This window comes from Lycium ferocissimum, chromosome 6, assembly GCF_029784015.1.
Source record: "Lycium ferocissimum isolate CSIRO_LF1 chromosome 6, AGI_CSIRO_Lferr_CH_V1, whole genome shotgun sequence".
Lineage (NCBI taxonomy): Eukaryota > Viridiplantae > Streptophyta > Magnoliopsida > Solanales > Solanaceae > Lycium > Lycium ferocissimum.
Window position 1 is genome coordinate 28,091,906 of NC_081347.1, and position 22,276 is coordinate 28,114,181.

At 36.4% G+C, this 22,276-nt stretch overlaps 1 protein-coding gene across 2 annotated transcripts; it reads left to right on the forward strand.

Annotated features, from left to right (window-relative positions):
* The first annotated feature begins 114 nt into the window (after positions 1–114).
* Positions 115–14,058, forward strand: LOC132059593 (protein PHOSPHATE STARVATION RESPONSE 1-like). Of its 2 annotated transcripts, none has more exons than XM_059452242.1 (8): positions 115–244; positions 5,082–5,830; positions 6,968–7,145; positions 7,247–7,323; positions 7,529–7,568; positions 11,941–11,998; positions 12,705–12,774; positions 13,561–14,058. In XM_059452242.1, the coding sequence occupies exons 2-8, from the start codon at positions 5,216–5,218 to the stop codon at positions 13,882–13,884; spliced, it is 1,362 nt and encodes a 453-aa protein (XP_059308225.1). In that variant the 5' UTR covers positions 115–244; positions 5,082–5,215; the 3' UTR covers positions 13,885–14,058. The 2 variants fall into 2 exon arrangements, with proteins under 2 accessions (XP_059308225.1, XP_059308224.1); XM_059452241.1 differs by lacking the exon at positions 115–244 and adding an exon at positions 2,863–3,102.
* The last annotated feature ends 8,218 nt before the right edge of the window (positions 14,059–22,276 follow it).

Genomic DNA, 22,276 nt, shown 5'->3' on the forward strand with positions numbered 1-22,276 from the left:
CAAATAAACTAGGGACTAAAAGAAGAATTAACCAATAATTCAGGGACCAAAAGTGCTATTGACCCTTTTATTTTTATTGGATATAAAAGTCAAGAAACTAATTTGGAATCTTTCTAATAAATAAAACACACATAGCCACCTAATAATATTTAGAGATCCCTCCTTTTCTTTACTTTCTCTGTTCATCTGCCAGCTTTGTATTTGCCAGTTTGGTACTTCGATTCTTGAGTTCAGCTTCTTTAAGGTCCATTTCTTATCTTTTATAAATTCCCATTTGGATTCTTGAGTTATCTGCCTTTTCTCTTCTTGTCTTAGCTAAATCTTTCTTTCTTGAACTTGTGCTTGTTTGAGTAATTTGCTTTAACTGAACTTCGGTTGTTTCTAATTCTTGGAAATGTTGCTCCTTTTTTTTTGGTTTTAGTTTTAGTTTGTTGGTTTTGTGTAGATTTGATTTAATGGCTCTCTTCATTCTTTGGAACTCTAGGAAAACAATTATTGGTGTATGGGACCTACTTCATTGGAACTGCATTGTTGTTAGAAGAGAAAGTAGTTTTATTTTTTATTTTTTATGTGGTGCTGATGGTGGTGGGTGGGTGCAATTAATGAAATAAAATTGGAAGGTAGAGTTGGCTATATTTGAGTTGTGGCCATTGTTTTTTGGGTTTTGCTAGGCATTTTGGTTGCACTTCCATATTTGTGTTTTATAGCTGTTAATGTTAGAGTTATCTAATAAATTTAGCAGCATCTTCATATGTTTCCTATGATTTGGTTGACTAGCTATGACCTGCTGCTAGATATAGTTCCATTATAGATTGTAACTAAAGGAGGATGAAATTTGGATCATTAATTTGTATGAGAAAGGTGTGATCAAAAGTTTAGTACATGGTCCATAAGCTGTTAGAAAGGAAGGAAAAAGGATATAGTATTAAGAATAGAAGAGACTAGTTTTGACTAAGTTAAAACTGAGAGCTTGATAATGTGGTAAAATCTTTTGATTCCAAAAGTGTCAAAACTATCATTTAAAGCTTGGTTGAAACACATTTCCTCCGGCAGAGATCTTAATTGAACCGTTCTCTCTCCTTTCTTTAGGTTCATGATGTTTTCATGAATTATTTAGAGGTGAGCGAACATGCACTTTCCTGTTTTGATCTTTCAAATTTTAAAAACTGATGCATGTTAACAACATGGGAGAAGTGGTTTATGTCCTTTCGGGGACATCCGATAAAATTGGAATGAACCATGAGAGAAATGTTTCTTTTTTGGTTGTTTGTTAGCTTGTCTTTTATGTAAAACTTCATGATTACTGAGACATACAACCTGTTTGGGACTTGCAAGTTGCAACTGCGATTTTTCATTGCTATTGAGTATTGAGATTTATATATATGGTTGGAAGTGAAGTTTGATCTTAACGGGAAGATTAACCTCCCAAACAGAATAAAGTTGAAGGAAGATTAGCAGAGTTCAGCAAATCTCAAAATAGGAAAGATTGTTTGTGAACAGACCTGATGTGTTGAGTTATTCTTCAAGATAATGGATGCATTAGAGTATGAAAGTTTCCCATAAACTATGAGATCCTTTTCTTTTATTCCAATTATTAAGGATGTGAAACTTATTTATCAGAAATATGAAGGTTAAGTTCCAGAAAAATTAAAATAATACTAATATTGCTAGGTGGTAATGATCGATGGAAAGTATAATCACGAAGAAACTATTAGCAACATGTTCATTCCAATATCTTTCTAAAATGGGTGCGCAAATGTTGGAATCAAGCAAAGTTTTAATTTCATCTGGAAGTTTTTGTATTGGGTACAAATTTGTATTACTCTGGAGAGTTACATATGAGGACCAGCATGTCAAAAGGCAGAGAGAATGTTCACCTATGGGAGACATAACGAGCCAATACTTTCCAGAATCCAGATCTATGTAGATTATACATCAGAAAAAGTGTTGGCTCCCTTAGATTCTACATAGTTAAAATATTGGCTTAATACATAGTCAACTCCTCAGTCTTGCCTGTAAATTTCATTTCCAATTGAGCACATGAACACATGATAAACTGTTCCTCTTAGAGCACATTCGGTTCAAATTTTGGAAAGCATTTTGCGCGTGTTCTCAAGCATCTATCGGGTAGTTAAGTTAACCACATAAAATCTGTCATCTCATTTAATTATATACATCAACCTCAACTGGGACAAGCCTGAGGTTTTACGGTTTATTTAGGTTAATGCGTAAAATTAAAGGATGTAGCATATTTAAGTGGTTAACTCATCTACGTAAAGGGCACGTGAGAACACGCACAAAAGTTTCTTTTCAAAATTTGAACCGAAAGTGTCTAATCATGTGTTCAGGCGCTCAATTGGAACAAGTTGTTCGAGTGTCTAACTGAAATTCGCTGATAATTTTAAGGGGTTGTCGATGTATTAAGCCAACAATATTCATTGAATACTATGAACTCCAACAGCTTTCATGTCAAATATGATGTAAAAGAAGGAAAAAAGATTCTCTCTTTATATGGATCGAGCTTTGAAGCATTCTTTAAGGGGTTTCCACCTCTGATGAAGCTCTAATTCTGTGAGGTGCTGGTTATTGTTTAACAGATTCTTGAGTTCTGGGTGTCTTGGTAGTTTGCAGTGAAATTGCACAAAATCTATTTGATGAATCTTGTCTCGCTGAATGCTTCTCAACTTTAGCTACCTTGCTTGTCTTAGAATTCAAGAACACCTCGTGATAGAATGTTATGTTTCTGTGTTCAATCAAGATCTCAGTAGCTGCTTGGATTTAAAGATGGCATTATGTAAGTTTTATCATTTTCAAGAATTTGAAGGGCGCAAATTAGGTTAGCGTCAAATAATCTTCTTGAGCATGACAATATTCTAAGTAAATGCAGCAATAGTCTCAATATTCTTCTGAACAGTAAAGATATTATCACATACTTAGGTCCTAAATCAGGATGGTATGACAGGTCTCTTGGGATGTATTTTCATGAGATCTTTACAGGATACGAATACAAACAGCTGGAAGCATTCTTTTCGAGGCTATATAGTCACACACCATTAGGGGAGGATGATAATCTTGATGTGGTTCATCACGAAATGCTTGATGGTAGGTCATTTTGCAGTCATTTGTTCATGGGAAGAGGTTCAAATTTATCCATGAAGTATTAATTTGTCTTAATATTTGCCCCTCCTTCTAACAGTTGTTCATTTTGGCTCTGATATTTGTCATAGCGGAGCCACGTAGACAAACGAAATATCCAAATATACCCCTAAACTGTCAAATTGGTTTTGATATACCCTGTGCAACAATTTGAAACATATCCTTGAACAATTGAAAAGGTCCAAACATACCCTTATGTGGCTTTCACCGTATAAACCAAATTAGACCAATTTTTCCCTGGTGGAGAACCGTTAGTGGGAGGGGTACATTTGGACCAAAAGGTAAACGAGGGGAAAATGTAAGACAAATCGCAAACTTTAGAGGTATATTTGGACCTTTTTCCTTTGTTCATTGAAGGTGAATCAAGACTCATATGGAGATCATTATGCAAATTTAGAGCACCAAGGAAGGTGGCAATTTTTATGTGGAATGCTATTTGGACAGCAGACAATATGCATTAGATGATATATAACCTTTAAATGTTGTTGCTTCTGCAAGAAACATGGTTAGGATATTGGCCACCTTTTGCTACATTGTAGCTTCATTTCAGAGGTTTGTGCATTGATATGCTTGGTTCCATCCCAGAACAGCTGAAAGATGATGAATAGTTGGCAGAAAAAAAAAAAAAAAGGCTGGGACGTAGCAGGAAGAGTGTAAGGAAAATGGAAGCCTTTGGTGTTATTTGGCATATGAAGATAGAAGAATATTTGAGGGGGTTGAGAGTTCAATGACATATTAAGTGTTCTCTTTTGTTTATCTTGCATTTATGACATATCAATGAATCACCAACTTGCATTGATGATTAGCTAGATTTTTGGGAGGCTTAAAGCATACTTATAAATGCCAACGCCAACTTGGTGCAACATTTATAAATACTACTCCCTCCGTTCCAATTTATGTGAAGGTTGATTGGGCACGGAGTTTAAGAATGAATGGAAGATTTTTAAACTTGTGGTCTAAAATAAGCCATAGATATTTGTGTGGCTATAAATTATCTCTCTAAAATAAGCCATAGATATTTGTGTGGCTATAAATTATCTCATTAAGAGTAAAATGAGAATTTTATTTGTGAGAAAGTAACACTGAGTAAAATGGGAAATTTACTCTGACTTTCTTTGAATTGCATGCTCATTTCCTTGTAAAAATGTTCTAGTAGATCCTATTATTCCCTAAAGGATTTTAGGGTTGCGATGTTGCCCACTGATTCTTCCTTCTCTAATTTTGCTGGTTGGTTATTAGAAGATTGACCTTCTCTCCATAGTACTTCGAGTCTATTTATTCTACATCAATGTGATGCCTTTGGAGACTTTGTCTCTTGTATCTTGATTGGATGTGTATCTTCTTCATGCTTTATGACTATTTGTTATCAAGAGTTCATATTGTTGTTATATTATCATTACACTCTAACGTGAAATGTCTAAAATTTTTATGCTTTCCATGACAACTAGAATTCTTGCTGTTCTTAAAGTGCTGTGTCATTATAGGAGAAGTCCTTAATGCCAAATTTTGTATGTTAAAGTGGAAGTCAAATGTTTAGGTTTGTTTAAAACAACTGAAATGATGAGCATTTCAACTTTTATAACTGGTAAATTTTTAGTTTTCATTTAAATTTATTAGATACTATTTTATTTCCGGAATCATAACGACTAAATTTGCAAAGTGAAGTGCTGTGAAATATGCTGCTCAACATAATGATTACAGACAAAATATTTGAAATATCAGAAATACCACCATCTGTTTTGATAGATTTATCAGACATAACATTGTCATTCTCGAAGTTTGTCCTCAAAAGTCTAACTGTATCAAATATATATGCATGGCAGAGTAAATATGAAGTTGTTGGTTCTCAATTTTATCTAGCGCTAATGCAGCCCCCACTCCCATTTTTTTTTTTTCATGGTGAGCTTTGTTATTTCTTACCACAGATGCACTGGGTGTAGAAGGTTGAGACCATCATTTTCAAAAAAGACTTATGATTGGGCAGCAGAAAGGAATTTTTGGAACTGTGGTATTGATATAAAGTTGGTTTCTGTAGTTCAATTTATGGACAAAAATTAACATGCGGCCTGCATTATATATACCAAGATCTAGTGAAGTACAACATAGTAGCATGGCTGTCTCTGGTGCGACGCCTATGTCTTTACCCAGTTTGCCGAAATTGGAGGAGAAATTTCCCAGATTGCCAGATTCTCTTCATGTTATCTCGCAGAAGGAGCTAAATACAAACCTAATTTCTCCACGGGCAATTTCATTGATGTCTAAGAGTGGAACAGTAGGGCATCTACTGTCGTCTACTTCTGGACCCCACAAAAATTTTCACTTCTCACCTACCTCTCCTCACGAAACTCGAACGCGTCATTATCCATTTATCTCAAGTGGGGGTTCTATGGCAGCCAGCCAAGCTTCACACTCAAGTGTACATTCCACCTCATTAGATAATTATCCCTCGGGGAACAAAGAGAATTCAGTTCATGAGTTTCTTGCTTTTCCTACAAATGTTCCTGTTCAAAATGGCCAAGTGGAAAGCCTTGCCGGCGTCATGGCATCTGATGAGCACGCTAAGAGATCTGATTGGCAGGAGTGGGCTGATCAGCTAATTAACGATGATGACACTCTCGGTTCAAGCTGGAGCAATATCGTAGTAGATGTCAATTTTCCAGATCCTGAACCTAAGGTTTGTTTCTTATGCTTTACCCTATGTTATGAAGCTAGGAAAAGGAAGAGAACGGAAGGGAAACTAAAAGGAGAGAAGACTAAGGAGAAACTGGAAGAAGAAAATTCTTACTATTTCTTTAGTTTGGGTAAAAAAACAAGAAAAGAAAGGAATTTGATTATGCTTTCTCAAGAATTTGATTTTGTGGGTCCAAGAGAAAAATGATTTTTTTCTTCTTTATTTCCTTCTGTCATTTTCTTGTCAAACCAAGCAAGAAACGGGAAAATTGACAACTTCCCTTCTTTGCTGTTACTTTCTCTATTACCGAAGAAAGCGTTAATGTTAACATTTACCATTTGACGGGATGGTATTCCTTCACTTATGTTTCCAAGGCACAAATGATTATTACATCTTTCTTAGTAGTATTATGCTTATTGCTTTCCTTAAAGATTTCAATGCACATCTAGCATCATCAAAACATTTTTTGGGGGTTAAGTAAGTAGTTGTTTCATAACTTAAAATTGCATCCAGATAGTGTTGTAGTTACATTATTTACAGTAGAGCAAATTCAATGCAGACATCAATATCCCTGTAGAGAGCTAATAAATCTAACAGCTTATGTAACTCCAAAACATCATCCAATTTACACCAAGCTGCAAGAAGTAGACTGCATCCATATTTCCTTAATAACATAGTTCATTAACCTACGTTCTTAATCCTGTTGTACGTGCTCTTGCTCCATTTGATTTCCTTGTTTTCTTTATTGTGTTGAATTCTGTACAAGCTGTTTTGACATCCACTTTCAACAAGCCAGGGCAGCCGGGTGCACTAAGCTCCTGCTATGCGCGGGGTCCGGGGAATGGAATTTTGTTCATGGATGAAACCATCCAACATAATTTTACTGTTAAATTTAAACTTATTTTGTATGTTGAAATGCTGAGTTATTGTTACACAGAATATGGTTTAGACTTTAAAGCAAGAAAAACATGTGCTTCAGTTTCTTTGAGTTCGTCTAGTGTGTTCTTTAGAAGGGCATTATCAACATGACCTCATATCTAAGCAGAAAAATGTGTTCTAGGAATCATTTCTGATTTTATGATATTAGTTCACAGTTTCTTCATGTTCTTAGTTAACATAAGTTTCTAATGTTCATATCAGTTGCTGGGAGTTTCTGAGATCCCTGCTAACCAGCTGCAACCTCCTCCTCCTACTTCATCTGGGCAAAGCTGCCCAGTTGGTAGCCCATCATCTGCCACATCTAAGCCTCGAATGCGGTGGACACCAGAGCTTCACGAAGTCTTCGTGGAAGCTGTAAATAAGCTTGGCGGAGGCGAAAGTGTGTAGCCTCTTCATTTTGAGATGTTGTTTTTCAGTAGTTAGAAGGATTTAAGGTTTCGAATGACATAACTATATCTTACTCACAGTTTTACTTTACAGAAGCTACGCCGAAGGCTGTCTTGAAGCTCATGAATGTGGAAGGCTTAACCATCTATCATGTTAAAAGCCACTTGCAGGTATGAACCACTCTATGTTATGTGGACTCTCCAAAAATGCTGTCGCACCCGTGTCGGATTCTAATACACTATTTTTGGAGTATCCGACACGCACCCATCGGCATTTTTGAAGAGTCCGAGCAACATAGGAACCACTTACCGACTGTTCTCCTGCTGCAGAATCAGGTGACAATTTACTCACTTTATACAATTGTTTCAATTTCAGAAATATAGGACTGCCAGATACAAACCAGAACCCTCTGAAGGTAGAAGTTGCCTTATTAATTACTTGATAAGCTTTTCCATAAATCAGACATTTATTGCACCATATTTTACTGATTGTCTCAAATACCCAAAAACATCTTTCGCTGGGCATTGAGAATAAATTATCATACTTCAACTATCTGTTGGGGGAAAACAAGCACTACGCAATACACGAGAAAGGTAGCAGCGGAATATATTGGCTAAATGCTCTCCAATCTATTTGAACCAAGAGGAGACCTGAAACACAAGCAAAAATAGGAACAATCATGTCACGACCCGACTAGGGGCCGCGACGGGTACCCGATATTTGTACCGAGCACCCCTTATCTCGTGTCATACTCTTACTACTAAGTGGGCCACATGAGTTACACCGTTATTTTTTTTTTCACTAATAACATTATTATAAGCATGTACTAATAAACTTTACTGATTTAATATACATCGACGGGGACAACCAACGTTAGAACACATCTAATTATACATATACGTCTACGAGCCTCTAAACATAGTACATATATATACATAAGAAGGGCCGAGCGCCGCCGTGCCCGAATATGTACACAAAATAGTACCAAGAAACCGAGGCTCCGAACAACCGGAGCGCCGCCAATGTACCGCCGATAGAGCTCCTAGGGACCCGTTCGCACCGCTCACCGCGTGGCATGAACCGCGAGCGTCCACAAGAAGGGACGTCGGTACGAGTAATGTACCGAGTATGTAAGGCATGAATAATAATAATATATGGAAAATATAGAACGTGGATAATGACATAAGAGAAATATAAAGCATGTCATGAAGTAGAAAAATAACTCCGTACATATAAGTGCCCTTTGGCGGATACCACGCATGCTTAGCGCCGCGGAACGTGTACCGATCCATATGTTCATATACTATAACATATTGTCGCGGAACGCGTGCCCCGTTCCATATACATATATTACTTTACTTTCTTAGAAGACATTTTCTTTATATATATAGAAAATAGAACATATCATATTGCCGAGGCGTCGCTCCGATCCATTTAGCTATATATCCCGCGTCCGGCATCCCGCGTCCGGACGATACTACGTATCATACTCCAACCGATCGGTGGCTACGCGTCTATAGCGCCTTTCCTTTCCCAATCTTCCCCATATACGTACATATACTTATAAATATATAAAACGAGCATACATGAGAGCTCAAAGAAAATCATGTCCGTATCGGAGTGACATAAGGTCCTGGTAGCCTCCGATTATCTTATGGAATAACCATGGTCACTTTGTCTCGCCTTGGAGGAACTAGTACTATAAGGCAAGACTATAAATGAAGAGTAGTATTAAGAGAAGACATATAATAAGATCACAAACCTCATAAGGTGTCAACTTGTATTCTTGAAATCTTTAGAAAGTGTAGAGTCATGTTCAAAGAAATAAGATTGAGGATTAGGAACTAACTCTATTTTATCATGTTCATATTGAGTCCATAATTCGAGATTTTCAACTATGAAACCATGTTCGTCATAATCATCCCAAAAATATTCTCATTAAAATAGTTGCAATACTTATCGTTCGATAAACGAAACAATTAAGAAAATCCGGAATAACGGGCCCACCTCGGGTCAAATGAGGTGGCGTACACGATTTACATACGTTACATTTCATGACGTCACTTGTGAGAGTTTTAAGGTAGTCGGGTCCTATTTGTGCAAGTTCTAGATGTTTAGGCAATTTTTCAACATTTCATACAATATTTAATTCAATTCTACTGAATGAAAAAGGGTCAACTTCAAACTTGGATTTCTAGGAATAGGATTGTCCCCGAGGCTCGTATTCAAACCTATTATGTCTAAGACATGCCAAAGAAGGAAGAGTGAAGCCTTACATACCTTTCCGCTTCTTACACGACTCCAAATTCAAGTTCCAAGTTCGCCAAAATCTACAATTTGGTCACAATTACCAAATGTTAATTGTAAGGCTTTAAGATTTCAATCTTAATCAATACTTGTCTACAAAAATTTGGGCGACATCTCCCCTATACATACAACATCCCCGAGATTTAACTCGGCTCAAATTAGCAACAACCATACCAACAACAATACCAACAACATCAACAACCGACTAGAAACGCATTCTAACATAAATAGTCTTCTTTTCCAAATAATGCAACAACTTCCAATCCAACTTTGCACTTTCAAATCAATATTAATATTTTCATGTTTATATACTAATTTAAGATCATTCAAACATAGGCCAAGAATATTCCAAGCCATATATCCAATATTCAACAATTCCATCAATTTCATATTCCATCCAAAATTCCTACATATACAACAAAACCATCACAACACATTTTCTACTCTCAAATTCATAATCAACAACAACAATCCACACTTTAACAACTTCATTTCCATAATATCATAAAATCATACTAAAATGACATAATCTTCTACAATCAATTTCAATGCCAACTTAAACCATTTAACCTTCATTTACATCATAAGGATCACCACAACACAACTAACACATTAAACAAAATTAATCCATTTCCATTCTACTTCCATACACCACCACGGCTATATTCCATATTTCCAACCTCAACCAAAGTCATTCAACTTCCATTTTCAATATGAATTCCACCATAACCACAACTAGAATACAACATAAAATTCAACTCATATTATCTATACAACAATATACATATACGGCCACTTACATATATGCACACCCACTTTGCAAACTTCCATATTTCCATAAATTCTACTCATTTCTACATTCTACAACATAAACAAACCTTCATAACATGATAAAAAGGAATTAATTCTTACCTTTTTCTCCAAACTTCTTCACTTGACTAAGGTGTTAAATTGATGAAACAAGTGCCCTTTTTTCCAAAATAACTACACCAAGTTTTAAAGGACCCTTGAATTAGTAGGAATACCACAAGAAAATAATTTTTGGGAGAATATTTTAAGGGGTGAATTTTCTTGGGTCATGGCCGTATGGCCTTCAATTTTGCTCTTCTTGTTTAGTTTTCTCCTTCTCAACTTCTCTTGAAAGTTCCATGACTAAGACCCCTTTATATTTAATTTGTCACATGGAAAATAATTAAAACCCATGGGTTTGGGTCCTTTTTTATGGACCATAGCCGGATGGCCCCCTATTGGGCCTCTTTTTTCTCTCTTTTTTTGTCATGGGCCTAACCGGTTGGCCCGAGTTGGGCCTAGCCCACTGACCTTTCGACCTTAAAACATCCATATCGCCTTGTACCGACATCACCTGGGAACCCACGACCTATGGTTGGAAAGCTAATTCAATTATCTACAACTTCTATTTCTTGGTATTTTTCCAAATTCCAAACTTATAATAACGTTTTTGCCCCTCGAAGTCAGGTCACCCGAAAACATTTTCTTAAAAATATTCGTTTGGAGGGCTTCCACTTTGATTTGGCCCAAGGGTCCTTCATGAGTTGTGTTTAACTTTACATATGTGACTCATATAACTTGTCACATGTTCAAAAAAAATCTTGACGTGTGGGCCCCACCTCAGCTTACAAATAATCCGACGTTCAAAAATACGGGATATAACAAATCAACAGCCAGCTATAACAATCAACAAATAAATATGGCAAGACAGCAATAAATCAAACAAGAGACACCAAATTTTTATGTGAAAAAACCTCTTCAATGTGAAGAGTAAAAAACCATGGGACGAAAGCTCCACTAAATCAGCAAGAGGGTCATAAAAGTTTTTCAAAATACCACAATATCAATGCCAAACAAGGAGCATCGATAAAACAACTGAAGAAAGGAGAGAAATATCCCAAAAACAAAGGTTCTATTACAGCAATATCTGAAGTTATAGCCCTCCAAATCCAATCTCCACCTTTCAAATCAAAGATCAAGATATAAGGAACACTCAGTTCAAATGTCTGCTCGATCTGACGGTGAATAATGCGCAAAACGCAATTTGAAAAGGCTGGTTGCACGGAATATTTCTGCAATCTTCTTCTCTCTTCTGTCTCAAAATTGCAGCTCTCTTTCTCTTTACAAATCTGAAAACCCTCAAAAAATCAGATTTTATAAGATCTATTTAGAGGGCCTTTGACATGGTGGCCTTATAAAAATGGGCGTGGTCCAAAGGGTACCTTTTTTATACACATAGGAAGGAAATAAAGAGTTCAAAACCCAAGACTATCGTGTCATGTGATTCTAAAAGATATTTCATTGTAGTTACTATTGTGCTAGTAGTTCCTGCCTACCTGTCTTTATTCATGAGACAATGAAATGCATGAATGTTTATGTTTCATATGCTGATGCTGAGTAGATCTTTTTCATGGTTTCTAAGACTTCAACTATTGAAATTGAGGAATAAGACTGTCCCCTGCTTATTACAGGAACTTCAGAAAAGAAGCCAAATATCGGCACAGAGATGCCATCTCTGGACTTGAAAACGTAAGTCATTACTCTGCTGCTATTGAAACATATCACTAATTCATCAGTGATCTTGGATAACTGCTTATTTTGCTGCAATAAGCATAATGTTATACCCAGGAATTTCTTCTGTCGTTCGTACTGAATATCTTTGTTAAGACATGTCATTTTAGCTGCACAGACATTTGTCCCTCTGTCCATTTTTGGTAGTCTTAATATGACTATTGACTAGTCATGAAGCTTAGGATTAAAATTATAATGTTTACAAATTGTAAGAAGAATTTAGTCCAAAATACAGGTGAAGGTTATCTTTTACAACTTTGGTACTCCCTCCGGTTCACAAAGAGTGTCCACTTAGCCATTTGCACACCCCTTAAGAAAACACTAGCTTCTAGTCAAAATAGGTAGTTTGACTAAACTACCCCTAATTAAATAGGTATTAAGATTTGGTCAGTTAACACTTCATAAGGGCAAATTTGGAAAAATAAGGTCAATTATTTCTTGATTTGGTAAGTGGACACTATTTTTGAACAAAAAAATAAAGGCTAAGTGGATACACTTTTTGATCCGGAGAGAGTATTTTATATGGGAATTTTGTGCATGCCCCTGTCATTCGACACAAATATAAGGACTAATTTGTGTAACATAGGGAGACTTCCTTGGAAAGAGCACTTCCTTTTTTCAGTTAATTGTAACATATTGTTATTAATTTGGAATCTGATTACAGGACTATGGGGATAACAGAAGCACTGAAAATGCAGATTGAAGTTCAGAAACAGCTTCATGAACAACTTGAGGTATGTGAATGAATAAAGACCCCAACAGTATTCGTGCATCTATTCTTGCTTCTTCTTGCTCCTGATTTACTTCTAAATTGAAAATACAAGTTTCTGAAAATGAGGAGAGGGGCAGAATGTATTAGAATATTTGGCAGATGCTTCTTACTGGATCATCCCATATTATGATAAGAACAAACATTGGCAGTTTATATAATATGTGGATTATAAGCTTGTATAATTTAGCAGTCGAGTGTTTGTTGACCTATTAAAATATGAGATGTATGTATTTTGATAAAACACTGTTTGGCTTACGGTTAGATTAACTTTTCTTTCTTAAACATTGGCATGGAATTAAATCCCTCGCCCTCAAAGGAATATCTTGTCATTTGATTGCGCTGCATATCGGATTAACGATACACATATTAACATTACCACTTGCTCCTCAATATTGAATAATAAAGGTATAATATATTGTGAATAATGTATTGGTGTTTATGGTGTCTTATCTGGGTAGTGGACAATCTTCAGGTTTCCCTGTTTCAAAATTTTGGATCCCTGCAACTTTTACTGCCATTGTCTAAGATAAACCTTTTTAGCGACCATGCAGAATATCCTAGTTTTCTCAGTATTTTGGTGACACTTTGTTCTAAAGTTTAAAGATTTACATTCTCCCTGTGCTGTTTCTTGAGAATTTATCAGAAACGTAGTTACTGGTGTATCTTTATTGTTCATGGTTGTACTTATCTTACATTTTTACATTTGGTGGAACAATTGATCATTCTAATAAGATACCTCTTTCCTCAGATCCAAAGAAAGCTACAACTGCGAATTGAAGAACAAGGGAAATACCTCCAAATGATGTTTGAGAAGACAAAAAGCATGGGAAAAGAACTAAATGTATCATCATCAAAATCAGATGAACCTCCTTCACCATCCACCGGAATAAAGCATACCCCTCCCGATGACAAATCAGATGCACCAGAGCAGGATCATCTCAGCGTTCGACTTGGTTCAAATGATGCTTCAAGCTCTGCAGATGATCTTACCGAGAATAAGAAACGAAAATCACCCGAAAGGAGAGCTTGTGAGAATCATGACTCAGATGGTAGAGACTTAAGTTTCCCCTAGCAAAACGTGCAAAATCGGAGGAAACATCCCCTTGGTGACCTTGACAGACACTTTGTAACCTTGTAGCGAGAATAGCTGTAATGTGGATTATGGTGCCTTTGTTGTTGACAGACTTGTGAAAAAAAAAAAAAAAAAAAGATTTCTAGTATAATAAATAACCAGTATTTCAACCTCTTTGCATTTCCAAATAGGTGATGCATGCATCCACTTGCAATATCTATTAGAGTAGTTTTGATTCATAGTTATTCAAGCTACATGAAAGACCATTAATCTTTGCAAGATAGTAACAAAAAGGAGCTCTAGGGCTCTACTTTTGGTTTATATATAAGGGATGCTTTAGACAAAACTAGAGTTATAATATACAAGAGATAATATATTAAACTCAAGAAATAAAATCTAGGAGGCGTTGATGATATGTGTGTATACGTAAACGGGTTGTTTGCTGTTCAAAATATTTTTGTTATTCATATCATACCATCCAAACATAGTTTTTTGAACTAAGATTAACTTTTTCGCATTTCAATGGTAGCATTTATCCCATATAGCTAAAATTAAAAATATGAAACAACAGAGTAATATCCATGACTACCAGAAAGTCAAATCTATTCCACTTAGTTCCTCTTTCGTGGCCACTTTTTTCTAGCTAAGGAATGGGATTCTAATGTTGCACGAAGTCAATTTTTATTTCATCCAAAAAAGTTTTAACTTTTTCTCAAAAATGTATTTGTCGTTTGATGCAATAGAGTTTCGCTAGAAAGGGCCATCTTTTATAAATATTTTTTTTGAGAAGGTAACATATGACCATCTTTTATAAATATCGATAACACTAAAATAAAACAGAAAAAAAAACTCATTAGATAATAATCTATTGATTCTAAGTCATCTATGACAATTAATCAACAATTCAAAATGTTTTTCTTGCGCATTTTTAATTAACCATGGTATGTTTATAACTCTAGTAGGTGAAGGTGACTTACTATTGGACCAAATTAATATAAATTTCTTAGAATCTTATAGCATATATTTATTTTTTTGCACTCTTGATCTGTAGTCTTGTTCTTTATCTTTCTATTCAATTTGATTTATAGTCTTTATTTTGATAATTTCCAAGAATCTATTTCATATCATAAATAACTTATCTTTGTGTCACAAACCAAATTCATGAGTCTGTTGTTACACCTCGTAAATTTTTGCGTCGTGTGTGCGTAAGTAAAATAACGTAAACCCGAAGAGGCCATAGAACTCCTATAAGGTTAAGGAAGACCTTTAACAAGTGTTAAGTAAGTATTTAAAGGCTCCAGGGTCAAGCGAATCGAAGGAATTAAGTTTGTTACAAATCAGGAAACACCCGACAGAATTTTGGTCCATCTCTAGGGAGGTATATCTTCTAGAATATGAGGAGTTATGGAACTCATAACTTATGTAAATTCAAGTTCCGAGAGTCTTCTTTCCAATGCAACTGACAGATCGCAAATCTGAGAAGTACGGAATAATGTACGGCCCGTACAAAAATGTACGTCCCGTAAAAAAAAAGCACGTCCCGTACCTCATTTTCCAAAAGTTGGCAGAATGTTGGATTTTTGAGGGTCCAAATACGTGATAAAAGTACGGGACGTACATGGAAGTACGCCCGTACATGGACGGCGTACATTTGAGGCGGTGTAAATGTTTTTAAGTGTTTAACAAGGTCTTTTTTTTTTTTTTTTTTTAAATTTCCAGAAGGCATTCCTTCTGGTTTTTCAATAATCAAAAGAGTCTTCTACATAAAAAAAATAGAGAATAAAACTTGAACCATCTTGATGAGTAACTCACATAAGCAGGTTTTACACTATGATAATGCAAATAACTCCTATAGCTATATATCCTTCTAAGCATACTGAATCTTCCTTGTTTTGATCCTCAATGATGGAATTTGTGACTTGTACATGTTTATAATCTTCCTTCCCATGGCTGGTAGCTCCTGAAAGCTATGAAACTCCAGCAACTCATCATGTTGAAGAGCAATGTTTGCCAAGAAATCTGCTAATTGATTACCTTCTCTGAAAACATGCTTGATGTCCATGTTAGTGCCTCGTTACGTCGCATCACCTCTACCCTCTCCACTAGGCGCCAAGGTATTTTCCATACATCCTGAATAATGTTCTTCAACGCCAGTGAATCAGTTTCAACCTGAATATGCTGCAAATTGTTACAGTAACAATAATGAATAGCCTCATGTATTGCTGCTGTCTCAGCTTCCATGTTGCTGGTTGTGCCTAGTTTCTTGACCTGTGCATACACAAGATCCCCTCTATCATCTCTGATGCAAAATGCATATGCACTCAGTCTTGGATTCCCTTGAGAAGCTCCATCAGTATTGCATTTGAAGCCATGCTGTGGCAATTCCCATACCACCTTATGGACATGAAGCCTTGGCTTATATTGTGTGAGCATCTCCACTATAGATGGCCAGTCTGGTGGAAGCCTCCTCATCCATGGATATTTCACTTGAACCAGCTGGTATATGGTCTGCTGAGCTTGATACACCATTCTGCTGTATGTAGTATTTTTGCCATGCTTAATAGAATTTCTCCTTTTCCATATTTCCCATACTAGGATAGCAGGAATGGCTTGAAAGATGGTATGCAACTTGTGTGATGCAGGAGCTGTCCACCAAAGTGTAATGACTTGCTACAGGTGCAGCCCTTCTATGTTTAAACCTGCACAAGAAGCAAATTGTTCCATAGCTTAAAAGCTGTTGGAGATGTTAGAAATAAATGAGACATGGTTTCTTGCTTATGATCCTCACAACACCAGCATCTTGATACAAGACTGATATGCATCCTCTTAAGATTATCATCAGTAGCAATTCTCCCTTTCCAAAGTCTCCACAAGAAGAAACTGATCTTTATTGGCATGCCCTTCAACCATATGAATTTATACACTGATCTAGTTTCTTATTTTTGCCTTACCTCTTCCCAGGCACTCTTAACAGAGAATTGACCACCGTTTCCCTCATCCACCAGGCCTTATCATTATCGGCCTCCACCAAAGCAGATCGATATTTTCCACAATGTAATCCACTGTTTCACTTGACAAAACTGAGGTTAATTTCTGCTGATTCCATTCTCCATTCAGAATATATTCCTTAACTTCAGTCTCATCTTCCAAGTTATGCTCATTATCCACAAAAAACAATGCCCCTTGTCTTGTCCAGTTATCAAACCAAAAAGTAGATGTGCCTGTCTTGATCTGCCACCATATATTGTGCTCAATGTCTTCCCTTACAGTTACCATTTTCTTCCATGCATGAGATGCATCCTTGGCTTGTGCAATAACAGGATGAAGTTTTTTGCAGTACTTGTTAGCCATGAAAGCACCCCATAATGACACTGATGTTCTAAAGTTCCACCAGAGTTTTGCAAAAAGAGCTTTTGAGATATCATGTAGAGATCTGAAAGCAAGACCTCCCTCCTCCTTTGGTAAACACATCTTCTCCCATGCAACCCAATGTTTTCCTTTAACTCCTGTAGTATTACTCCAAAATAATTTGGCAAAAATCTTGTGCAGTTGCTCAATCACCCCTTTTAATGGATTCATAGCAGATAACAGATAAGGCGGCATAGTCCGGGAATATGTGTAATCAAAATATACCTTCCACCAAATGACAGTAGCCTATTTTGCCAAGACATTACTCTATTCATCACTTTTTTGATTAAACCTTCATAATACACTATTTTTCTTCTTCCATAAAATACTGGACATCCCAAGTATGTAAATGGAAAAGTTCCTTTCCTCATCTTAGTCTTCCTTTTTACTCTACCAACAACACTTGCTGGGACCTTCTCATGCAAGTAGAAAGAGCTCTTCTCATTGTTTACCAGCTGACCTGACACTTTCTCATAGTTTCTTAACACCTTCATCATCTTTCTCAAAGAAACAGGATCTGCTGATCAAAATAAGATTGTGTCATCTGCATATGACAGATGATTTATCTGAGGACTCCACTTTGGCATACCATAGCCCTTGAACGCTGGATCATCATGCAAGTCATTCAAATTTCTGGCCAAAACCTCAGCAGCTATTATGAACAGTGTTGGGGATAGTGGATCACCTTGCTTCAAACCCCTTGATGACTTAAAAAAAGCCATGAGATTGCCCATTAATCAATACTGAGTACCAGTTGTTTGATACCAATCTCCAAACCATATCTATGATAATTTCAGAGAAACCAAACTGTCTAAGCACTTTAGTTAAGTATATCCATGAAACTCTATCATAAGCTTTTGCCATGTCAAGCTTTACCACTACATTGTGTAGTATGTTTCTCTTATTAATATCCCTGATGATCTCTTGGGCTAGTAGTACATTCTCCACAATGCTCCTACCTTTAACAAAACCAGTCTGAGTGGTTGATATAATAGCAGGCAACAATGGAACAATTCTTTCATGCAGAACTCTAGAGATGATTTTATTAGCAAAACTTCTTAGACTAATAGGTCTCAGATCAGCAAAGGTGTTTATATTCTCCTTTTTTGGAATCAAAACAAGATTTGTGTGAGTGATGCATCTTGGTAGTTCTTGACCACAAAAGAAGGCCCTTACCATATTAGTTATATCTCTACCTATGATACTCCAATATGTTTGAAAGAAATGGCCTGAAAAACCATCTGGACCACCAGTACTATCCCCATTTAATCCAAACACTGCATTCTTGACTTCTTCATCACTAGGTAAAGCAGTCAAGTCCTCATTCTGTGCATTAGTGATCACCTTAGGAATCTTCTTAAGCATCTCATAATCACCTGATGTTGACTCTTGTCTGAACTGATGTTGATAGAAATAAAGAGCTTCCTGACCAATCTCAGCATTTATGTTTAACCAGTCCCCTTGACTATTTTGTATAGTATGAACTGCCAACTTCCTCCTTCTTCCTTTAACATAATTATGAAAAAACTTGGTATTTCTGTCTCCATCCTTGAACCACCTCATGCCAGACTTTTGTTTCCAGTATTACTCCTCCAAGCATAAATATCTATTAAGATCAATCTGAGCTTTGTGCAAAGCTTCTCTATTCAGACTTGAGGGATTCAATTCAAACTGCAACTCCTTGACATTGATTACATCCTCCATTGTGGATATCTGTTGGAAAATATTGCCATATGTTTCCCTACTCCATACTGCCAAGGCCTGCTTCACCTTTTTCATTTTAGCCTGTAACTCAATGAAAGGATTAGCTGCAAAATCCAACCACCAGTTGTTTTCCACCACTTCCATGAACTTTGGATGAGAAGTCAAAAAATTTAGGAATTTAAAAGGCTTAACTACCACTTCAGTCTGAGAATCACACACTACATGGAGAGGGGCATGATCAGAACCATGTCTAATCTGATGAACAACTTCAGCTGATGGGAATAAGTCCATGAGCTCTTGATTGTGCAGAACTCTATCAAGTCTCTTGAATATGCAATCCTCCTCTATTCTGCCATTCCACCAAGTGTAGCTGCTCTCAGAGAATTTCAGCTCCAAAAAACCACAATTATAACAAAATGAGCAAATTCAGCAGTTTCAGTGTGATGGTGAAGGCCTCCCAACTTTTCCTCAGGTTTGAGAATAACATTAAAAGTCACCCCCAACTATCCAGGGCACATGAACATTAAGAGACACCTGTCCAACTGAGTCCCATAATTCCTGCCTCTCTGCACCACTGCATTTAGCATACACAACAGTGACATATGCTTCATACTGCATATTTATATGAGATAGCTTAATAGTAACATCGTCGAGTCAACTATAACTTGTGCTTGCCATTCTTCGGTCCCGAATAACCGGATCTTGACACATTAACCATTGCATTTTGTATACCTAATCTTCTCCTGTAATCTTCAATCACCTCAGGCTCTTGAAAAGGTTCCATAATTGCTATAACTGCATAATGATGCCTCATATGTAAATCAGTGAACCTATGAAAAGAATTCTGAGAGTTTACTGATCTAATATTCCAAAATAATAATTTGTCTATTATTGAGAACTGAGAGGCTTGTTTTTATTACTCCTTGTAGTAACTTGAAATGGCACAACATTTTGCTTTGTCCTCTTACCACTTTTTAAGCTACTAGTCTGCCTAGGAGATAAATCTCCATCTCTTGAAATATGCTCTATATTAGGATCCAATGACTCATGCTCCATTGTGGCTCTTTGCTCATCATTGTCTGCCTTATCACATTCTACCTTTTCAGTATGCAGCACTTGCAGTGAAGAATTTCCTGGATCTAAAGTATTAGGATCCTCTCCTTTATCAACATCCTTTCCTTTACTCTCCACTTCAAGCTGATCAAAAGATGCTTTCTCCACTACTAAAGGATTATCAGGAATCATAATTGTGGACACAGAAATAGATTGTTCTGTGCAGCTTTCCACATCCTCTTCATTGCCAATTTTTCCACCCAAAGGATCCTGCCATTTCAATAAGTCTGAACCATCCACTTGTTTTTCTGAACCAACCTCTTGAGTATCAGTGGTCTTTACTTCACCATCAAGTAATGTCTCTTGACCTGTCACTTGATTATCAGGAAAAACCTTTCCCAAACTCTGCTAACCTCTTTCTTGACTTTTTTGAATTTGCTTCCCAAAAGATGCCTCTACCCATGGCTTTGCTTTCTCTTTCCCTTTTGATGTTATTGTCTTAACCGTCTCAGTTTTAATATCATCATGTTCCTCACCATCATCAGCAGCCAAATCACCAAACATATTGTTAGTAGCAACACCTATTTTATTCCCATCATTGTTAGCCTTCACCCCATTATCTCTATTATATGCTATTGCCGTCCATCCCTGAATTGGTTTGTTATACCCCCCTTTATATATTTTTCTTCTTGGGAATTGTTCCTTCTGATTTCTGTCTTCTTTTGTATTCTTCTTCTCCTCCACCTTCTTTGAGACCTCGTTTTTAACAAGGTCCAAGCTCGTTTTTCCTTCATTTTTCATTCCCAACAGACCCTAGAGACCTCTAGAAACCCTCTCCCCAAGTTCATATACTAATCAAGGACAAACCCAAGAGAATTAAGAGATTTAAGTGCTAGAAAACTCACTAGGGTTAGTAGAGTTCAAGTATCTCTTTGGTGTTGAAGATTGGAGGTTTCATCCTAGTGAAGTAATTTGATCCAAGCTTGTCTTGTGTGATTAAGGTAAGGTTTCATCTCTATTACATGTTCTTGAGGTTGGTTGATGGTTATACAACTTGATTGAAGGAAGAAAGTGAAAACAAGATGTTCAAATATGGATTAGAGACCATGTTGAGTTTATGGACTGTTTTATCATGTTGTTGTTGTGTTATTGAGATGGTTTCTTTGTAGTTGGATACTTGTTGTCATGTTGTTAAGATTTTGCTAGAAGGGTATGTAGGAAAGGGGGTGCATAAATACCGTATACAAAGTGTATATTGGACTATTTGAGGTGTAACTTGTATTACTTGTTAAAGTAAGTATAAGGGGCTTGTATGAGCTTCTTGTTGTTGTTGGCTGCTGTTGTAGCGAGTGTTGGGAAATTCTAAGTTTAACCGACTCGCACATACCTCATGAAAGGATGGAGGTGTCCCGGGGAAGTACGGTTGTGAATCGTACCGGAAAAGTCGGAAAAACCCACCAACCACTTAATGGTGCTCTAAAGGACATATAGTCGCCATCTAATTTTTAGGAAATTAGAAAAATCAGTTCGAAAAGGGTTCATTTAAAATATTTAAAAGAATCCTAATCTACCAAAGTCTGGGTAAGGGTTCTGGTGATCCCCCGGGGAAGGTGTTAGGCACCCCGGTATTAAGGATCCGCTCAATTGCGGTTTACCTACGGGTTCTAATAGTTTACCTTAAGATTATAAATCGTTTTGGACAAAAATTATTTAAGTCTAGATTTCCACAATAAAAGGGTGTCATTTACATGCAAAAGTTCGTTTTTTAAGAAATCGTCAAAATATAGTTCCGCTCAAAATTGAGCATGGGTGTCGGACTTGAACACCTAAGCTAATACCCGAAGGCTCTTAGCCTAGGTAGGACTCCACGTAAGTCCACCCGAAAAATATATTTTTTGAAAAAAGGAATTTTAAGTTATGAAAATAGTTTAATCATAATATATATATATATATATATATATCGTAATTAATTATGCTATGTTATTAATCTATCAATTATATTCTTTGTCTAACCAAAATTTCAATCCTATTTTTTATACGTATTTGCATAAGTCTTTAATATCAAAAATCAGTCGGCAAGTTTAAAACAGTCCAAAAATGGTCCAGGCAGTTCAGTCTCAAAGTTCCAATAATGTCAATCTAGTCCAATAATTTTCCTAAGTCCAGCGTTCCGAGTCCAAAATAGTTTCTTGGTCCGTTTTATTATTATTATTATTATTATTATAAT